Source organism: Oncorhynchus masou, chromosome 29, assembly GCF_036934945.1.
Source record: "Oncorhynchus masou masou isolate Uvic2021 chromosome 29, UVic_Omas_1.1, whole genome shotgun sequence".
Classification (NCBI taxonomy): Eukaryota; Metazoa; Chordata; class Actinopteri; order Salmoniformes; family Salmonidae; genus Oncorhynchus; species Oncorhynchus masou.
Genome location: NC_088240.1, coordinates 64,324,881 through 64,345,489, shown reverse-complemented (window position 1 = coordinate 64,345,489; position 20,609 = coordinate 64,324,881). Strand labels below are relative to the sequence as shown.

Sequence of the window (20,609 nt, the reverse complement as noted above, 5' to 3'; positions counted from 1 at the left end):
ACAGAGCCTAAAATGGTTTCTTTACAACAAAGCTGTAAAATGCAGTACAACATAAATATGCATTACATATGCTTAACATGTTTTATTCATTGTTTTAACTATTGTTACCTTGTTAGTCATTGACAGCAGTCTTGCATTGAGAAAAACTAATATGTAGGAGATATTTAAGGCCTGCGTATATGCTGTCTAATAAGGTTTAACCGGTTTTGTCTACTAGAAGTACTCTCACAGTGTTATGGGTCACTGGCCACATGTACACTGAGTGGACAAACTAGGAACACCTTCCCAATAATGAGTTTCACCCCCTTTCCCCCTCAAAACAGCCTCAATTCGTTGGGGCATGGACTCTCCAATAATTTCATATGTTTATGGTTCTTCAAACCTTGTTCGCAATGTGCTATGATATGAGGCCGGTAAGTAAGAAAGTTGCATGCAATAAAATCATCTTCAGTAATCCCGACCATAACTTCGGGCCCTAATAGAAGATACAAGTTACAACTTCAGAGGGAACAGACTGTGGCAAAGGGAGGATTGTTGTTCAAAGGATGAAGGCATAATGCCCGATTATTGACCTATTTGCATACCAGAAACACAAGGAACCAAATACACAAATACACAATGGAAACATTCCAGATTTATGAATGAAGTTTATTCATGAATTTGGTCCCACTTTAAATGACGTGCAGCTTATAAAGGCTTCCTAAAACCTTCATAAACACTTCATAAATGTGTTACACATCATCTATAACCGTATGCCATGCTTTCTAAAGGGTTCATAACTGTGGTATAACTGTTCGCCATAATCACCAATGTCTAAGGGGACAAAACCCACTATGTCAAAAATGATACAAACCTGTGCTTTATAAAGGGTGGCATGAGCACCGCTTAATAAAGAGCTTATAAATCATATTCAATTGTGGCTTCACAACGCATTTATAACCCTGTCATACATCTTGGTAGAGCATTGCAACGGCAGGATATTGGTTTCGATTCGATTCAACACCTTATAATACGTAAAAAAGTATTCACGAAATACTGTAAGTCGCTTTGGATAAAAGTGTCTGCAAAATGTTATATATTATATTTCACTAAAACATTTCTAGATTGGCCAATCCTCTTTCCCTCTTGGGTGCATAGTCAATATTGGACTTGACTTCAGCTTCCCCCAAAATGCTGTGCTGCAGGAGAACACAGACTCTAAAGTGCAGTCATGCAAAGCAGAAAACCTTGGTAGGGCCTTTTACAATCGTTAGTCTGTTTGTTGTAGTTGCCTACTTCTTTTTCCACACCAAATTCCGTTTTCTTGGTTCTTTTTCCGGGTTTCAGATTTCCCCCATTCTTTCTGCTTTCCCCCAGTGTTTTCTCACTTTCTTAATAGAAAAACAACATTTAATTTTCTGTGTTCACAACAATTCTTAAACCACATCAGACTTTTGAGGTCTGTGAAAAATCTAAGAAACGTATATTTGTAAGTGTAGTTGCTCTTTAATTCAGTGAGCATGCTCTGCACTGTTGTTTTGTTGGCAGGTTTTTGTTTTAGATTCCATCTCTCACAGTTGAAGTGTACATTTGATAAAAAATTACAGACCTCTACATGCTTTGTAAGTAGGAAAACCTGCAAAATCGGCAGTGTATCAAATACTTGTTCTCCCCACTGTACATTCATTCTACAGACCCTATTGAGTATTCCCTGCAATACTTGTACTGCTGCACCTAGAATAGTTATTGCTCTAAGCCAATATGTATTCTATATATGGTGATTTGCATTGGGAGCATTTATTTGACCTTGGAACATGTTTTAAAACCCAAATTTAATGCAAATGTCACTTAAAAATCTATGTTTAATGTTTAGACAATTATTTTTCATATATCATGAATGGTTTGAGACTTTTCTACTATTACGTGGGGGACTTTATTTGGAACATTTCCAAAATTCTGTGACACGGAAGTACTTTTTTAGTGTTGCTGATGAGACGCAGATGATGTGATGAGTTCTCAAATCCAAAAAACAAGTATGTTATTATTATTATTAAGTTTCTCTCATGATCCACAGGTTACAGTCGGGTGTGAGAGGTATTAAAAGGGTTGATGGACCTGCAAAGCTTGTGTTTATGTGTCAGAACCAAGATGATTTGGAGTAGTCCAACCTGAGACTACCGCAGCAGATATTCCTCTTCTGTTCCCATGCTGGGGACCAGGGCTTGATTACAACATGTTACAATGGTGGCCACATTTTGTGGCTGATCTTTCAGCGGGGAAATGGGTGAATGTGTCAAAGGCTTGACAGGGCCCAGCACTGTGTGTGGTATGGCTCGTTTTTGTTGTTTTCATGTTTGTGTACTGAGGAACATGTAGCTTGGATCCAGAAGAAAGACACTTTCAATTTCTTTAGATTGGGGACTTTCATTAAGGTAAGGGTTTCTTGGTGTAATGTTGTTCTCAGGCTATTGCTCACACAGCACATTGAAGCCTGGGATATCAACCATTCAAAATTGGGCAAAGTGGGAGTGACTATAGAATTCTATAGCAGTGACCTTACTGAGTAAAGTATTTGTCATTGTCACTACTAAACAACACAAAAAAGTCAAAAAGTCATAATTTTGGCTAAACCCTGCCCATTTCTACACTTTATCTTGTTAAAATGTGATTTGAAACCGAACCCTGAATAATGAAGGCCAAGTTTGATGCATTGGTCCATCAGACCTTCTGAGCATTTGGGCGGAAGTGTTTGGGAACGAGATTAGGTGTAATGTGACTAAGATGACATCCCTTTAGAGCTTTTTCCATCCTTCAGCGCGTCACCCTTTATAAAGCACATGTTTATATAATATTTGACTTAGTGGGTTATATCACATTTGATATAGATGATTATGTCACACAGTTATGCCACATTTATGAACCCTTTATAAAGCATGACATATGGTTATAGATGCTTTGTAAACATTTTTGTACTGCTTATGAAGGCATTATTAAGGCTTTATGAAGCCTTTATAATCTGAAGGTCATTTAAAGTGGGACCATTCATTCGAACATAATAGCATTACTTAACAGCATTACATGCATTTCATGGTATGAATGATAACTGTCTAAACAATAATTAGGCTGCATAATAATTCATGAAAGTTGTTCTTAAAAAGTGTTCCAAAAAGTGTTCGTCAATTTATACCCAAACATCCAAAAACAGTGTGCAAGACGAACTTACAGAATAGTGATAGTATACTAAAAAGTTGAATTGTTTTCGTAAGACAATACATTCCCCAAACATTGCAGGGTGCTGTTAAGAATTAATGATCGGATTTAGTTACATGTAGGCCCAGTCCCATCCAGGGGAGATCCGTACACCTCCACCTCACACAAGGTCAGGTACTCCTTCCTCCCTGGAATGACCACGATGACATATCGACCCTCCATGCCCGGACACTGGAAGGTGCTTGAATTGCCATCTGGGATAGAGGAGATCACAGCACACCTGCAGGATAAAACAGAAACAAACTACTATAGCAACTTCTGATCAATCTCAAATTGATATCTAGCCACTATCTCTAGCCGCCCGTCTGCAGTTCAAACAATAAAAAAGCGGGCACCCCCATTGTTTTGGTTAAAAGCTGAGGGATGAGGCTGGATTAATGTGACCTCTTTCAAATTCCTATGGATGCAAGGACTGACCAACCATGACATCAAAAGGATAGTTTTAACAACGTTTTGAGACAACACAGTGTTCATTTCAATCTACATTGTTTACAAATATTGGAGCAAAACAAGTTTATATTTTGGGTTCTGATGAGTGTTGAACTAAGTTCATGAGGTATTTATGAGCTACATACTTCAAGAATCAACTGGTATAAAATCATTAATTTAAAAGTCCAAAAATGGATGTACCAAACGCAGATTACCCCTTCAAGGTACCCGGTAAGTAAAGTAGGCAGGATAAATTTACTAATATGGTCATAGCTCCACCTAGCCTTCTGATAGGTTAGGTTGGTTTTCCATCGTTTTTTTGCTTCAACTAATCTTTAAAACGTATAAAAAAGACCTCAACTCTCCTACAGTAATTCACCTAGGATTATTGATGCCGTTGTCTTTCAGGGAATCTCCAATACGGATCTCAGCTCCATTGAGTCTGCTGGGAACACTGTCGACTGTGTTGGTGATGGTGATGGAGAACACTTTGTAGGTCTTCAGAAGGTCCACCCTCCACCAGGCGTTGATGTCCTGTAGAGTGTGGGTGCAGGACCCTCCTAACCAAATAGCATTGCGATTCCCGTCAATAGCATTGCCTGGAATGCCAAACTCATTCAAAGACGACTGGGTGGCCTTTCCATATAGAGCCACATTATCTCCTGGACAAAATAGAGCATAATGCACATTAACTATCATCTTATCAAACAATTGTTGGAACTTGTGTAAGCATATGTGTAAACATATTCATGCACTGTAATCGTAGTGTTTAATGTTTAGACTACCATTACATAGAACATAACAAAAGTTGTACTTATAACACACTGTTCATAATCTCTATATACATATATATATATATATATATATATATATATATATATATATATATATATATATATATATATATATATATATATATATATATATATATACACACACTACTAGTCAGAAGTTTGGACACACCTACTCATTCAAGGGTTTTTCTTTATTTTTTACTATTTTCTACATTGTAGAATAATAGTGAAGACATCAAACTATGAAATAACACATATTAAATCATGTAGTAACCAAAAAAGTGTTAAATAAATCAAAATATATTTTAGATTTTAGATTCTTCAAAGTAGCCACCTTTTGCCTCGATGACAGCTTTGCATTCTCTCAACCAGCTACATGACGTAGTCACCTGGAATTATTTTCCACCCGTCTTGAAGGAGTTCCCACATATGCTGAGCACTTGATATCTGCTTTTCCTTCACTCTGTGGTCCAACTCATCTCAAACCATCTCAATTGGGTCTCGGTCGGGTGATTGTGGAGGCCAGGTCATCTCATGCAGCACTCTCCTTCTTGGTCAAATAGCTCTCACACAGCCTGGAGGTGTGTTTTTGGGTCATTGTCCTGTTGAAAAACAAATGATAGTCCCACAAGAGCAAACCAGATGGGATGGCGTATCGCTGCAGAATGCTGTGGTAGACATGCTGGTTAAGTGTGCCTTGAATTCTAAATAAATCACAGACAGTGGGGGTGCTTTTCACCAGAAAAGCACCCCCACACCATCACACCTCCTCCTCCATGCTTCACGGTGGGAACTACACATACAGAGATCATCCGTTCACCTACTATGCGTCTCACAAAGACACAGCGGTTGGAACCAAAAATCTCACATTTGGACTCATCAGACCAAAGGACAGAATTCCACCGGTCTAATGTCCATTGCTCGTGTTTCTTGGCCAAGCAAGTCTCTTCTTCTTATTGGTGTCCTTTAGTAGTGGTTTCTTTGCAGCAATTCGACCATGAAGGCCTGATTCACTCAGTCTCCTCTGAACAGTTGATGTTGAGATGTGTCTGTTACTTGAACTCTGTGAAGCATTTAATTAGGCTGCAATTTTTGAGGTCTAATCTAATAAACTTATCCTCTGCAACAGAGTTAACTCTGGGTCTTCCTTTCCTGTAGCGGTCCTCATGAGAGCCAGTTTCATCATAGCGCTTGATGGTTTTTGTGACTCCACTTGAAAAAACATTTTCCGTATTGACTGACCTTCATGTCTTAAAAGTAATGATGGATTGTCGTTTCTCTTTACTTATTTGTCTGTTATTGCCATAATATGGACTTGGTATTTAGCCAAATAGGGCTATCTTCTGTATACCACCCCTACCTTGTCACAACACAACTGATCGGCTCAAACGCATTAAGAAGGAAAGAAATTCCACAAAATAACTTTTAGCAAGGCACACCTGGTGACTACCTCATGAAGCTGGTTGAGAGAATGCCAAGAGTGTGCAAAGCTGTCATCAAGGCAAACGGTTGCTACTTTGAAGAATACCAAATATAAAATCTATTTTTGTTTAACACCTTTTGGTTACTACATGATTCCATATGTTGTTTCATAGTTTTGATATCTTCTCTATTATTCTACAATGTAGAAAATAGTACAAATAAAGAAAAACCCTGGAATGAGTAGGTGTGTCATGAGCTGGCGAACACCCAGATAAATGATTGTATGTAGAGGTGCTGACTAACGGCGAATAAACTATAAGCTCTAAAAAATAATAAAGAGAGTCACACACTCTGTTTGTAGCATATTAAATATATTAGGCAATTGTTATCATACGTGTTGAGCCACTAAGGTATCAGGCAGCAGCGGTGAGAGAGGCACTGATTTAGTTGAGGGATCTAACCAAAGACCCTACGATAAAGATTGAGGCCCAGTCCTTGTCAGAGGAGCTGGGGTCATATCGCTTCAGCATCTGTACAGTGGTGTGGTATGACATCTTGAGACAGATCCAACATGTGAGCAAGCTGATCCCAGTATGCATGTAGATGTTGCAGTCATTCTTCTCAGAAAGACAGAGGTCTCAGCAACTGCAGGGCAACAGGCTTTATGACTGCACAAACGTCAGCCTAGGATATTTGCGAGGGTATTAATAGTTATTTACGAGGGTATGGCTGTTCTACGACAAAAAAGGCTGAGGTCCATAAAGCGGCACTTTTCATATGAATCATTTGATGAGCCTTTGAGTGATGCCCTGGAGAAGCTGGTGGTGACATTTGTCAATGTTGTTGTTGATGCTGGAACCTCAGTCCTTCAGGAAAGATTTTCCACATTAGAAAATGTGGGAGAGAAGTTTGGAGTGCCGTCATCCTTCCAAAGCCTCTCAAATGAGGAGTTGATATAGCAATATGAGGCCCTTAGTATGACACTGCACTATAACGAACACTCAGACTTGGATGGCAGAGAGCTTGCACAGGAACTGAAAAACTTGCCTGACTTCCCATCGAAGACCATGACCCTGTTTGAGCTGCTGATATTTATACACGAAAGGGAGCTCTCAGAAATGTATCCACATTTTTGGACTGCTCTCATATTTTGTCTTACTCTTCCAGTGACCGTAGCTGAAGCAGAGAGGATATTTTCAAAGCAGAAGCTCATCAACACCTACCTGAGGTCCACCATGCCACAGGAACACCTTAGTGGCCTTCATGTCATCATTATTAACCATGCAATTGTTGGGCAGATTTCTTATGAGGATGTAATTAATGACTTTGCATCAAGGAAGGCAAGAAAGGTCAGGGTTTAGATGACAAGCTAGAACCGCCACTGTTGGTACAGTATATATAAAATATATGAATATAAGTTCTGACCAGTTGGGGCAAGGTATCCGTAAACCTCCACTTCACAGAGTGTCAGAAGTCTATGCTGGCCTGGTAGAACCACAATCACATAGCGTCCTTCGAAACTTGGGTCAAAAGCAAGGGTGAGAGAACTGCCAGCTGGAACAGAGGGAATTGTTTTAACCCTGGAGAGAGAAATTGGTTTTACTGACCACTGTCAAGATACTGCATCATATGCTATCTAACTTTATTTCAACTAAATTAACAAGACACAGGAGATGATATGCTGATATCTATAACTGTGCCTGTGGTCTGGTGGTAACCTGTGAGTAGGGTTGAAACTTTTCACCAGCATTGCTTGTTTCTATCTGTCCTGCCTGCATGGGTTTTTATGTACAGTATGTCCACTATGTATATTCTGGTCACTCTAATTGAGTTCTTCATGGACATAAACAGTAACAACACATTGTAAATACAAGTTAAAAAACCACAGTATCTTGACTCACAGAGGGTTATGAATGCCATTGTCCACTAAAGAATTTCCTATTCGTATCTCAGCCCCGTTAAGCCTCTCAGGAAGAGCATCCCCTCTGTTGGTGACAGTGATGGAGGTGACTATGTAGGTATCAAGCAGGTCCACTCTCCACCAGGGGTTAGTGGATTCGTCAGTGGCAGTGCAGGACCCATGATGGAAATGTGAATCGCGGTTCCCATCAATGGCATTGGAGGCATGACTCAAACCGTGCCATGGGTTCTCGATGAGGTCTGACTGTGTAGCTTTTCCACGCAAGGCAAGATTTCCTGCAGGTGAACATATCATTGAGTGAGTATAGAGGAGCAATTTAAAGATGCAGTCAAAACAGAATAAACATGTGTTCTAATCTGCTGATAGTCCTCTTTAGCAAAAAAACAAAACAAATGTTTGTATATACTGTTAATTTAGTAACCAGATTGTTAGCTAACTAGCTAATGAGGTTACATGACTGAACAAGGTGTAAATGCCCGACAGTATGCTCGGTAATATGAGTCATATATTTTTTATGTTTGTGCTAGAAACAATCTGTTTTCACTGTAGTAATGGTTCAACCATGACAGTAATGAATTTGTGCTCACTTATTTCTCAGGTCACTTGAAAACATCGGAACATTGAAGCCTAATAATTACAGTTTTTATCTGGGTGATTATTTTCCTATGAGCAGAATGCAAAATAAAATGGCAGGTCACAAAGCAACATATTTAGGAGCATATGTGACCAAAATGGCAGCATTCACATGAATGTAGAAGTGTTTAGAAATGTATTCTATTCTTATTTGCATTAAAAGAGACTCCAAAATGACACAATGGATTTACCAATTAATTTTTATTGGCCACAAAATAATCTGAAACACAACCAAAACAAACTGCAAATGCATCCAACAAGTTTGTATTGTTACAAGCTTGATGTAGTCATTGTGTGCTCGGAATGTAGGACCAAATTCTAAACTTTATTTCTAAGAATCTTTAGGGTTGTCAATAATTTTGACCCCTACTTTTGAGAGAAAAAAAACATTACTTTTTCTCTGAGCAATTGTAGAAGGTCTGGACATGTATCTATGAATTGAATCCCCATGCTTGTGTTGCACAGCTGGTTACTTGTTTTTTGAATGTTTGCTGAGGTGATGAACTTTGCTTGTGTTGAAGATTTTGTTTTAAAATGGCCCAGGTCCTGCTACCATCCATGTCTTTCAGACCAATGTCTCCCCCTGTTCCTTTTTTTTACCAGCTAATTGTTCTGTTCATGGGCTTGGTCAACTGGCATGCATTAGATCTTTTTATGGTGTTTTTGGCAGGACCCAGAAGTCATAGAATTTTTTTCTGATGTTAGCTGGTAGCTTTAATGTCTCGGATGTGAATAGGAAAATGTCTAGTTCTGTGTGCACAGTCTTTCAAATTCAATAACAATGTTCCAGAACTAGAGGGTTGGATACCTACTTTCTGCGTATTAAAAGAAGAGCATGTGGACTAGAACAACCAAGCATCTTTCAGGAGTTTTGACAATGAAAGCAGAGTAACTTGATGACTGTGCCAGGTTTTGGTCAAGCGTGCTGCCTTCAAGAATGAGTCTGCTGTTTCTGAAGTTGGCAACCCCAGCATGGGCAGCATGGGCAGCATGGGCAGCATGGGCAGCATGGGCAGCATGGGCAGCATGGGCAGCATGGGCATACTGTACATACTGTACCCAGCACCCTGTTGGTCCCATTTTTCCTCAGGACATCTTTTTTTATCTGAATAACTAGATATAATTAATATTGAATGTAGGTTGTTGTACATAGCCGCGGGAAGTAGGGGTCCTGAGGGTGCTTCAGCAGCCCCTAAAACATCTGAATAAAAAATATATAAAGACGTATTTGTTTCACAAAGTAGTGCACTGGGCCTTTACAACTCTTGAATTTAATATTGCAGCAACGCAAAACTAAAATTGTCCCAGTAATCAAAATAACATTAAAAAAATGTCTAAAATACACATTTTCCAGACATTGAAGTTAGGTTAAATTTAGGTTCTGAATGAAAGGTGGAAATATGTAGTTTATAGACGTCTATGTTTGGATCAAGTCAAGGCTGGTCCAGACTGGACAAAATCTGAACCAAACAGTAATCTATGATTGGTTTAGATTTAGTCCGGACCAGACCAAAAATCTATGTCCATGGACGTTGAAATCAAAGCTGGCCTGTACCAAAAAAAGGCTGCCGTCCTGTATTTAGGAAATGTCGTTTGTTGTGGCGTACAAGCAGGTCAGCCACAAAGGGGAGAATTGTCGAGAACTGGTGACAACTCCCTCTGCTGGACGTGCCAGGTCTCGACGGGCTCACCGGCCAGGACTAATTGGTGCTGATTGTGCTTTGTGAGTAATCAAGGGGCTGATTGCTCACCAGCTGGACGAGTCCCATAAAGTTGCCAGAAGAGAAGCACATGGGGAATGGGACTGGGGGAAGAGAGGTTACTCCCGTATAGTCGTGAGCAGTCCTAGAGGTAATGGAGGGAGCTCAGTTTTGTTGGAGTGGGTCTAGAGTATCTGAGGATACTGTAGATGTGAGCCATGACAAGCCTTTCAAAGCACTTAATAGCTACCGACGTGAGTGCTACGGGGCGGTAAGGGACTATGGTGGTCGGCTTGAAACATGTAGGTATTACAGACTCAGTCAGGGAGATGTTGAAAATGTCAGTGAAAACACTTGCCAGTTGGTCCGTGCATGCTTTGAGGACACGTCCTGGTAATCCATCTGGCCCCGCGGCTTTGTGAATGTTGACCTGTTTAAAGGTCTTGCTCACATCGGCTACCGAGAGCGTTATCACACAGTCATCCAGAACAGCTGGTGCTTCAGTGTTGCATGCCTCGATGCGAGCGTAAAAGGCATTTCACTCGTCTGGTAGGCTCGCATCACTGGGCGGCTCTCGTCTGTGTTTCCCTTTGTAGTCACTCACAAGCCCTGTCACATCCGACGAGTGTCAGAGCTGGTGTAGTAGGATTCAATCTTAATCCAGTATTGGTGCTTTGCTTGTTTGATGGTTCGTCTAAGGCCATAGTGGGATTTAGGTGTCCCGCTCCTTGAAAGCGGCAGCTCTAGACTTTTGCCCAATGCGGATGTTGATGTAATCGACGGCTTCTGGTTGGGATATGTACGCACGGTCACTGTGGGGACGACGTCGTCGATGCACTTATTGATGAAGCCGATGATTGAGGTGGTATACTCCTCAATGCTATTGGATGAATCCCGGAACATATTCCAGTCTGTGCTAGCAAAACAGTCCAGTAGTGTAGCATTCGTGTCATCTGACCACTTCCGTATTGAGCGAGTCTATGGTGCTTCCTGCTTTAGTTTTTGCTTGTAAGCAGGAATCGGGAGGATAGAATTATGGTAAGATTTGCCAAATGGAGCATGGGGGAGAGCTTTGTATGCATCTCAGTGTGGAGTAAAGGTGGTCTAGAGTTTTTTTCTCTCTGGTTGCACATGTGACATGCTGGTAAATATTTGGTAAAACTGATTTAAGTTTGCCTGCATTAAAGTCCCCGGCCACTAAGAGCACCGCTTCTGGATGAGCATTTTCTTGTTTGCTTAAGGCCTTATAGAGTTGGTTGAGTGCGGTCTTAGTGCCAGCATCGGTCCGTGGTGGTAAATAGGCGGATAAGAAAAACATAGTTGAGAACTCGCTTGGTAGATAGTGGGGTCTACAGCTTTTCATAAGGTACTCTACCTCAGGCGAGCAATACCTCGAGACTTCTTTAATATTAGACATCACTCAACAGCTGTTATTGACAAAAAGACGCACACCCCCACCCCTCGTCTTACCAGACGTAGCTTCTCTATTCTGCCGGTATATTGAAAATGACAGCCACATATATTATCTGTGTCGTCGTTCAGCCACGACTCTGTGAAACATAAGATATTACAGCTTTTCATGTCCCGTTGGTAGGATAATCGTAATCGGAGATCATCAATTTTATTTTCCAATGATTACATGTTAGCAAGTAGAATTGATGGCAGTGGGAGTTCACTCGCTCGCCTACGGATTCTCAAAAGGCAGCCCGATCTGTGGCATCTCTTCCAAGGCTGCTGGCCCAGACGGCATCCCTGGCCGCGTCCTCAGAGCATGCGCAGACCAGCTGAGGGTGTGTTTACGGACATATTCAATCGCTCCCTTTCCCAGTCTGCTGTCCCCACATGCTTCAAGATTGGTACAGGAAAAATGGTGGCAAAGAAGGCAAAGATAAGTGAACTAAATGACTACCGCCCCGTAGCACTCACTTCTGTCATCATGAAGTGCTTTGAAAGACTAGTCAAGGATCATATCACCGCCACCTTAGTGGCCACCCTAGACCTACTTCAGTTTGCATACTACCCTAACAGGTCCACAGACGATGCAATCGCCAGCACACTTCACACTGCCCTATCCCATCTGGACAAGAGGTTATACCTATGGAAGAATGCTGTTCATTGACTACAGCTCAGCATTCAACACAATAGTACCCTCCAAGCTCATCATCAAGCTGAAGGCCCTGGGCCTCAACCCCGCCCTATGCAATTTGGCCCGGGACTTTCTGACGGGGCACCCCTAGGTGGTGAAGGTAGAAAACAACATCTCCACCTCGCTGACCATCAACACTGGAGCCCCACAAGGGTGTGTGCTCAGCCGCCTCATGTACTCCCTGTTCACCCACGACTGCGTGGCCATGCACGCCTCCAACTCAATCATCAAGTTTGCAGATCCCACAACAGGAGTGGGCTTGATTACCAACAACGACGAGACAACCTACAGGGAGGAGGTGAGGGCACTCGGAGTGTGGTGTCAGGAAAACAACCTCTTCCTCATTGTCAACAAAACAGGAGATGATCAAGGAGATGACCATGGACTTCAGGAAACAGCAGAGGGAGCACCCCCCCTCCTATCCAAATCGAAGTGGCAACAGTGGAGAAAGTGGAATGTTTTAAGTTCCTTGGTGTACACATCAACAACAAACTGAAATGGTCCACTCACACAGACAGAGTGGGGATGTTTTTCAGAGGCAGGGACTGAAAGACCACTCAGGATCGAGGAAAAGATGAGCGGAGCGAAGTACAGAGAGATCATTGATGAAAACCTGCTCCAGAGCGCTCAGGCCCTCAGACTGGGGTGAAGGTTCACTTCAGGACAAGGACCCTAAGCACACAGCCAAGACAATACAGGAGTTGCTTCGGTGTGCAGCAACGCTGTGCAGCGACGCTCCCCATCCAACCTGACAGTGCTTGAGAGGATCTGCAGAGAAGAATGGGAGAAACTCCCCAAATATAGGTGTGCCAAACTTGTACTGTACAAGTGCCAAATGTGCTTCAACAAAGTACAGAGTAAACGGTCTGAATACTTATGTAATTGTAATATTTCAGTTTCTTAAGTTTAAAACATTTGCACACATGTCTAAAACCCTGTTTTTGCTTTGTCATTATGGGGTATTGTGTGTAGATGAATTGAATCAATTTTAGAACAAGGCTGTAAATGTAACAAATGTGGAAAACGTCAAGGGGTCTGAATATTTTCCGAAGGCACTGTAAATTTGCCTGTTGGTGTCATAAATACATTGAGATATAATATAGCCTCACTTTTCATAGTAAGAGATCGAGCCCTGTTAATCTAAAGGGCATAATATATCAACATAATCTCAGAGCATTTTGTATTATTCTGTATGTAAATTTGTGACAATTAGTTTAGTATGATATGTTACGTTTCGTAATTTATGTATTAATTTGTGGATGTCCATCACCCATTTCATAGGATATGTTACAATTCATATTATATGTTACGGATTTGCAAAACGTACAATACGTTACAAATTTGTAAAACGTATTATTATTATTATATGTTACAAATTTGATAAATGTATGTGATATGTTACGAATTTGCAAAATGTATGAAATGTTATGAATTTGCAAAACATATGTTACGTTTTCAAATTCTAGCTAGGTGGCTAACATTAGCTAGCTCGCTGACATTAGCTAGACTAGGGGTTAGGGTTAAGGATAAAGTTTAGGAGTTAGGTTAAAGGGTTAAGGTTAGGGTTACGGGATGGGTTAGCTAAAAGGTTAGGGTTTGGAGAAGGGTTAGCTAATGTGCCAAGTATTTGCAAAGTTGCTAAAAAGTAGTAAGTGGAAAAGTTGCTAATTAGCTAAAATGCTAGAGTTGTCCATTAAGAGATTTGAACGCGCAAGCTTTGGCTTGTTAGACGTTCATGTTATACAACCAACCACCCTACTTTCGTTTTTGCGATACATAACTGTGTCTTATGCAACCATACCAAACATAACATATCATACTAAATGGAGTGTCTCAGATGTATGTACAGAATAATACGAAATGCTCTGAGACCAGGTCTGTATCTATCTAGTTAACAGGAGGAAAGGGAATTAAAGATGTGATTACTTGGGACGGTCGCGCCAATAGAGCATGCCAGTCCCAGGAGAGTCAACAAGAGGAATATCGTGGTCGATCTCATCATCCTGGAGGAAGAGCCCAGAGCAAGTCAACAGGTCTGATAGGAACCAGTCCACAGAAACATTGACACAAACACTGAAACAATCTGTTAGGCTGCAATTCAATCACAATTTATATTTTTTATCAATTCAGCTCACATGATCAAAGAAAAACATTTCAAATATTGTTTTACTCACTTCGTAAGAAGAACAATAAACATGAAGAGAGTGCATTTTGGGGAGAGTATCATTTAAAAAATGTTTTACTGTTCTTTTAAACTCATTTTAACACTGTTATAAAGAGCAAATGTTCAACTTCAAAATGTATATAATATTTTTACATTTCTAGCCTGTCATCTATGTGTAACAGGGCTGATGTGTTTTGCTCAACCCTCTCAGTTTTCCGCCATGTTTTTATTAATTAAAAAAGTAATCACCACATTAAAACGAAATGGCGCCGTAGCAGAAGGCAGACTACGTGCCTCCAACTGAGTCACGCCCTGGTCTATATTTATTTATGTTATCTTCATTTATTGGGTCATTGGATGTGGGTGTGGGTGTGGGTTTATTGGGTGTGACATGGGTTTATTTGTAGTGTGTTTCGTCTTGGGGTTGTGTGGGGTGTATAGATTAGTCTATGGCTGCCTGAGGCGGTTCTCAACCAGAGTCAGGTGATTATCGTTGTCTCTGATTGGGAACCATATTTAGGTAGCCTGGGTTTCACTGTGTGTTTGTGGGTGATTGTTCCTGTCTCTGTGTTTGTTGCACCAGTCAGGGCTGTTTCGGTTTTCGACGTTTGTTGTTTTGTATTGTTCATGTTTTTTTCATCATTAAAGATGTATCGAACGAACCACGCTGCATTTTGGTCCGATCCTTGTTCCACCTCTTCGTCAGAGGAGGAGTTGGAAGAAACCCGTTACAAACTGATTGTTTTTTGTTTGTTTATCTGCGATGTTTGTAACTTATTGCTTTACTATTTTTGTACATAATGTATCCGCTCCCCTCTCTTTTGACCGAAAAAATCTTCTAGATATCAGGACTGCGATTACTCACCACGGACTAGCAGGATCCTTTTTTCTCTTTCATGATATACGGCTCCCTCGGGAAAAGGCCCCGACCCCAGTGATCTGCGTGAAGAGGAGGCGGAGAAAAAGAGGCCGGAGGGCGGGCTGCCTTCTGAGGAGTAGGAGGCGATCGCATAAACCCCCACTCCCCTCAATTCTGCTTGCAAACATGCAATCTTTGGACAATAAAATGGGCGAGTTATTGGGAAGATTAAACTACCAACGGGACATTAAAACCTGTAACATCTTATGCTTCACAGAGTCATGGCTGAACGACAAAATATCGACGTACAGCTGGCTGGTTACGCAATGTACCGGCAGGAAAGAAGTAAGACAAGGGGCGGCGGTCTATGTATTTTTGTAAACAACAGCTAGTACATGATATCTAAGGAAGTCTTGAGCCATTGCTCACCTGAGGTAGAGTTTCTCATGATAAGCTGCAGACTACATTACCCACCGAGAGAGTTCTCATCTATATTCTTTGTAGCTGTTTACATACAACCACAGTCAGAAGCTGGCACCAAGATAGCATTGAATGAGCTGTATTCTGCCATAAGCAAACAAGAAAACGCTCACCCAGAGACGGCGCCGGGGACTTTAATGCAGGGAAACGTAAATCTTTTTTTAAATGTTTTATTTTTTTAATTTTAATTTTTTATTTTTTTAACCTTCTTTTTCTCCCCAATTTCGTAGTATCCAATTGTCAGTCTCATCGCTACAACTCCCGTACGGGCTCGGGAGAGACGAAGGTCGAGAGCTATGCGTCCTCCGAAACACAACCCAACCAAGCCGCACTGCTTCTCTTGGAACTCTAGGGGCGCAATTTCATTTTTGGATGAAAAACGTTCCCGTTTTAAACAAGATATTTTGTCACAAAAAGATGCTCGACTATGCATATAATTGCTACTGTTCGAAAGAAAACACTCTGACGTGTCCAGAAATACAAAGATCTTCTCTGTGCGTGCCCTTTAACGTGAGCTTCAGGCAAAACCAAGATGAGATGGCATCCAGGAAATGACAAGGATTTTTGAGGCTCTGTTTGTCATGATCTCCTTATATGGCTGTGAACGCAAGAGGAATGAGTCTGCCCTTTCTGTCGTTTCCCCAAGGTGTCTGCAGCATTGTGACGTATTTGTAGGCAGATCATTGGAAGATTGACCATAAGAGACCACATTTACCACGTGTCCGCCCGGTGTCCTGCGCCGAAATTGGTGCGCAAAAGTCACCTGCCAGTATTTTTTCAAACAATACAGAGAGTAAAGCAAGCTTCCACGAACTGCATGTCAATGAAGAGATATGTGAAAAAACACCTTGAGGACTGATTCCAAACAACGTTTGCCATGTTTCGGTCGATATTATGTAGTTAATCCGGAAAAAGTTTTACGTTGTAGGTGACTGCATTTTCGGTTCGTTTCAGTAGCCAGGCGCAATGTAGAAAACGGAACGATTTCTCCTACACACAGACGCTTTCAGGAAACACTGCGCATTTGGTGTGTAACTGAGAGTCTCCTCATTGAAAACATCAGAAGCTCTTCAAAGGTAAATGATTTTATTTATTTGGTTATCTGGTTTTTGTGAAAATGTTGCGTGCTACATGTTATTCAAAATGCATTGCTAGCTTTGCATACTCTTACACAAATTAGTCAATTTCTATGGTTCAAAAGCATATTTTGAAAATCTGAGATGACAGTGTTGTTAAGAAAAGGCTAAGCTTGAGAGCAAACGCATTATTTTAATTTTATTTGCGATTTTCAGAAATCGTTAACGTTGCGTTATGCTAATGAGCCTGAGGCTTTAGTCACGATCCCGGATCCGGGATGGGGAGTTTCAAGAGTTAACACAGCGCCGCCACAGGAGTCACTAGTTCGCGATGAGACAAGGATATCCCTACCGGCCAAACCCTCTCTAACCCGGACGATGCAAGGCCAATTGTACGTCACCCCATGGACCTCCCGGTCGTGGCCGGCTGCGACAGAGCCTGGGCTCGAACCCAGAGTCTCTGGTGCCACAGCTAGCACTGCGATGCAGTGCCTTAGACCACTGCAACTTAAATCAGTTTTACCTAATTTCTATCAACATGTTAAATGTGCAACCAGAGGGAAAACAACTCTGGACCACCTATACTCCACACACAGAGACAGATACAAAGCTCTCCATCGCCCTCCATTTGTCAAATCTGACCATAATTCTATCCTCCTGATTCCTGTTTACAAGCACAAATTAAAGCAGGAAGCACCAGCGACTAGATCAATAAAAAGTGGTCAGATGAAGCAGATGCTAAGCTACAGGACTGTTTTGCAAGCACAGCCTCGAGTATGTTCCGGGATTCCTCCAATGGCATCTGTCATTGGCTTCATCAATAAGTGCATCGATGATGTCGTCCCCACAGTGAGCGTACGTACATACCCAAACCAGAAACCATGGATTACAGGCAGCATCCGCACTGAGCTAAAGGCTAGAGCTGCCGCTTTCAAGGAGCGGGACTCTAACCCGGAAGCTTATAAGAAATCCCGCTATGCCCACCGACGAACCATCAAACAGGCAAAGGGTCAATACAGGACTAAGTTCGAGTTGTGCTACACCGGCACTGACGCTCGTCGGATGTGGCAGGGCCTGCAAACCATAACAGACTACTAAGGGGAGCACAGCCGAGAGCTGCCCAGTGACACAAGCCTACCGGACAAGCTAAACTACTTCTATGCTCGCTTCGAGGCAAATAACACTGAAACATGCATGAGAGCACCAGCTGTACCGGAAGACTGTGTGATCACGCTCTCCGCAGCCAATGTGAGTAAGACCTTTAGACAGGTCAACATTCAGGCCGCAGAGCCAGATGGATTACCAGGACATGTACTGCGAGCATGTGCTGACCAACTGGTTGGCCAGCAGCATACCACCCTGCATCCCACTGCTGGCTTGATTCTGTAGCTAAGCAGGGTGGGACCTGGTCAGTCCCTGGATAGGAGACCAGATGCTGCTGGAAGTGGTGTTGGAGGGCCAGTAGGAGGTACTCTTTCCTCTGGTCAAAAAAATAAATAATCCCAATGCCCCAGGGTGGTGATTGGGGACACTGCCCTGTGTAGGGTGCCGTCTTTTGTATGGGACGTTAAACGGGTGTCCTGACTCTCTGAGGTCATTAAAGATCCCATGGCACTTATCGTAAGATTAGGGGTGTTAACCCCGGTGTCCTGGCTAAATTCCCAAGCTGTTCCTCATACCATCATGGTCTAGAAGAAAAAGAAAGAGAAACACACACCTATAAAGACGAGGTGCTGGCTAGCGGAGTAGAAACTTGAAAATAAAAATAAAAGAGAGCCGCACACTCTTGGAGCTCAGATGCAAAAATTTAATACCAACGTTTCGACAGCCAAGCTGTCTTCATCAGGGTATACCATCATGGTCACCTAATCATGCCAAGCTTACAATTGGCTCATTCATCCCCTTCCTCTCGCCTACAACTATTCCCCAGGTCGTTGCTGTAAATGAGAACGTGTTCTCAGTCAACTTACCTGTAAAATAACGGTAAAACGGTGAGCGTTTCACTGTAAGGTCTACTACACCTGTTGTATTCGGCGCATGTGATTAATAACATTGGATTTGATTTGATTTGAAAGTTCAGTTCCCTTAAAAGGGTTGACCTTGAAAATGAGAGTCAAACGTAAATGAATCATTATTCTCGTGAAATTAATAATAGTCTTCGGAAATTATATTGTCAAAGCAACAAAGTAACAAGGGCTTTACAATGATAGCGAAAACTGGAACATTTTTCAGGTTAAAATCTTCCTCAGAAAAGGGACATGTCAAAATGCTGATTTTAGACTGCTTAGAAATAATTTATTCATATATTGAATTTTCCATGCAATCTTTAAAGGGCACTTATTTTATTATAAGAGTCTTTTACATTTCTGCACAATTTCTACTTAATAAGGAACGTAATTCAAGAGAGTATAGTATTAGCGGAGAGAACGATGAGAGGTGCTGCGTTACTCTTAGCATTATCCTTTCGTGACCTTGCTACTTTTTAAAATAGAATACAAGTCTTTCAGTATAAAATACAGTCCAGCTTGCTGTCTCTTTGCAATCACAGCCTCCTTGCAAACACAGTAGTATACATTTAAGTAAAGGATTGGATTATGGGAACATCACGCCCATCTGAATTTAACCCACTGCTGAATTAAGACATTATTATTATGAAATAACTGTTATGTAAATCAACAGTTACTGTGTGGTTGTGTAAGGCAGAACATATAACGTAATAGAAGACAATTCCAAATAGTATTAGATTGTAATATCCTCTTACCTTAACAAAACAAGGTCACTGTTGATGCTGATGTAGGTAAAAGCTCTGTAGACAGCTGAATCTGACTGATTCATTTATACACCAGTCACAAAGTCAAACACGCCCCCACCCCTCGTCTCCAAGGACATCCTCCTAACAATTTACCATACCATGATAGCTAGTCACCTGCACTACTGTGCCATAGTTTGACTTCCAGCCCCACATCAGTGCGATAAGACAGGTCACAACCATCTCCAGTTAATCATCAACAGGGCTGCTTGTATCATGACCGGACATTCATGGAGGGACCAGACGAGATACTTCTGTAAAATGCTGGAATCTAACCACTGACGGACAGGATCCTTTTCAACATCCTAGTGACGTTTCTTTGGGACTATTATAGACATCCTGACAACTGATACACTGAATGTCCTGAGAATGTCCTAAATACTAATCTAGTCCTCATTGACGTCCCAGGACCATAGAGGGAACTAGACAAAAGCAGACTACAAAAACTAGAAGACTACAAGAACGGCTCTGGATGCACAAGGACACCATATGCGAGAGCTTCTGGCAGGTATTGGAGGACTTTATGCTCAAGGGGACTTTGTTGTTTGCTATGAGTGGGTTTATTTATTTTTGTGTGAAACATTTGCTTTCGGTGGATACTTGCTGCAACCTGCCTGCTGGCCTACGGTGACGACTGTAAACCATGGCGTACTAATATACATGTTCAAAATATACTTTTTCCCTCTGCTTCACTCTGCCTGCTCAACTCACTTTTCCACCCTGTGACAATCATTGAGATAAATAACTAAAACATGATTCCAACTTATGGCGAAATACAGACAGTATAACTGAATGATCAGGATATGGTGATATGGAAGGGAATAACAGGAAACATCTACACATGTTTAACGTGTTACAGAGTAGTTGTAAACTTTGCTACTTATAGAATCTCAAGAGCATGTACAAAAGCAGGCAACATATTGCTTG

General features: G+C 41.5%; 1 protein-coding gene across 2 annotated transcripts; it reads right to left on the bottom strand.

The window, feature by feature from the left end:
* Positions 1-627: 627 nt before the first annotated feature.
* On the bottom strand, positions 628-19,737 carry LOC135520273 (fucolectin-4-like). Of its 2 annotated transcripts, XM_064945697.1 has the most exons (7): positions 19,635-19,716; positions 15,324-15,510; positions 14,221-14,297; positions 7,796-8,090; positions 7,320-7,474; positions 4,058-4,340; positions 628-3,469 (listed from the first exon to the last, which is right to left on the bottom strand). In XM_064945697.1, the coding sequence occupies exons 3-7, from the start codon at positions 14,294-14,296 to the stop codon at positions 3,298-3,300; spliced, it is 981 nt and encodes a 326-aa protein (XP_064801769.1). In that variant the 5' UTR covers position 14,297; positions 15,324-15,510; positions 19,635-19,716; the 3' UTR covers positions 628-3,297. The 2 variants fall into 2 exon arrangements, with proteins under 2 accessions (XP_064801769.1, XP_064801768.1); XM_064945696.1 differs by lacking the exon at positions 15,324-15,510 and having other exon boundaries at positions 19,635-19,737.
* Positions 19,738-20,609: the final 872 nt, after the last annotated feature.

Bases quoted from the DNA above. Each gene is read 5' to 3' on its own strand.
- LOC135520273 (XM_064945696.1), bottom strand. From the start codon at position 19,708: ATGAATCAGTCAGATTCAGCTGTCTACAGAGCTTTTACCTACATCAGC. The intron at 14,298-19,634 runs GTAAGAGGATAT...CTCTTCCTCCAG, and splicing joins AGTGACCTTGTTTTGTTAAG to GATGATGAGATCGACCACGA. The intron at 4,341-7,319 runs GTCAGAACTTAT...TATTTTGTCCAG, and splicing joins CGGATACCTTGCCCCAACTG to GAGATAATGTGGCTCTATAT.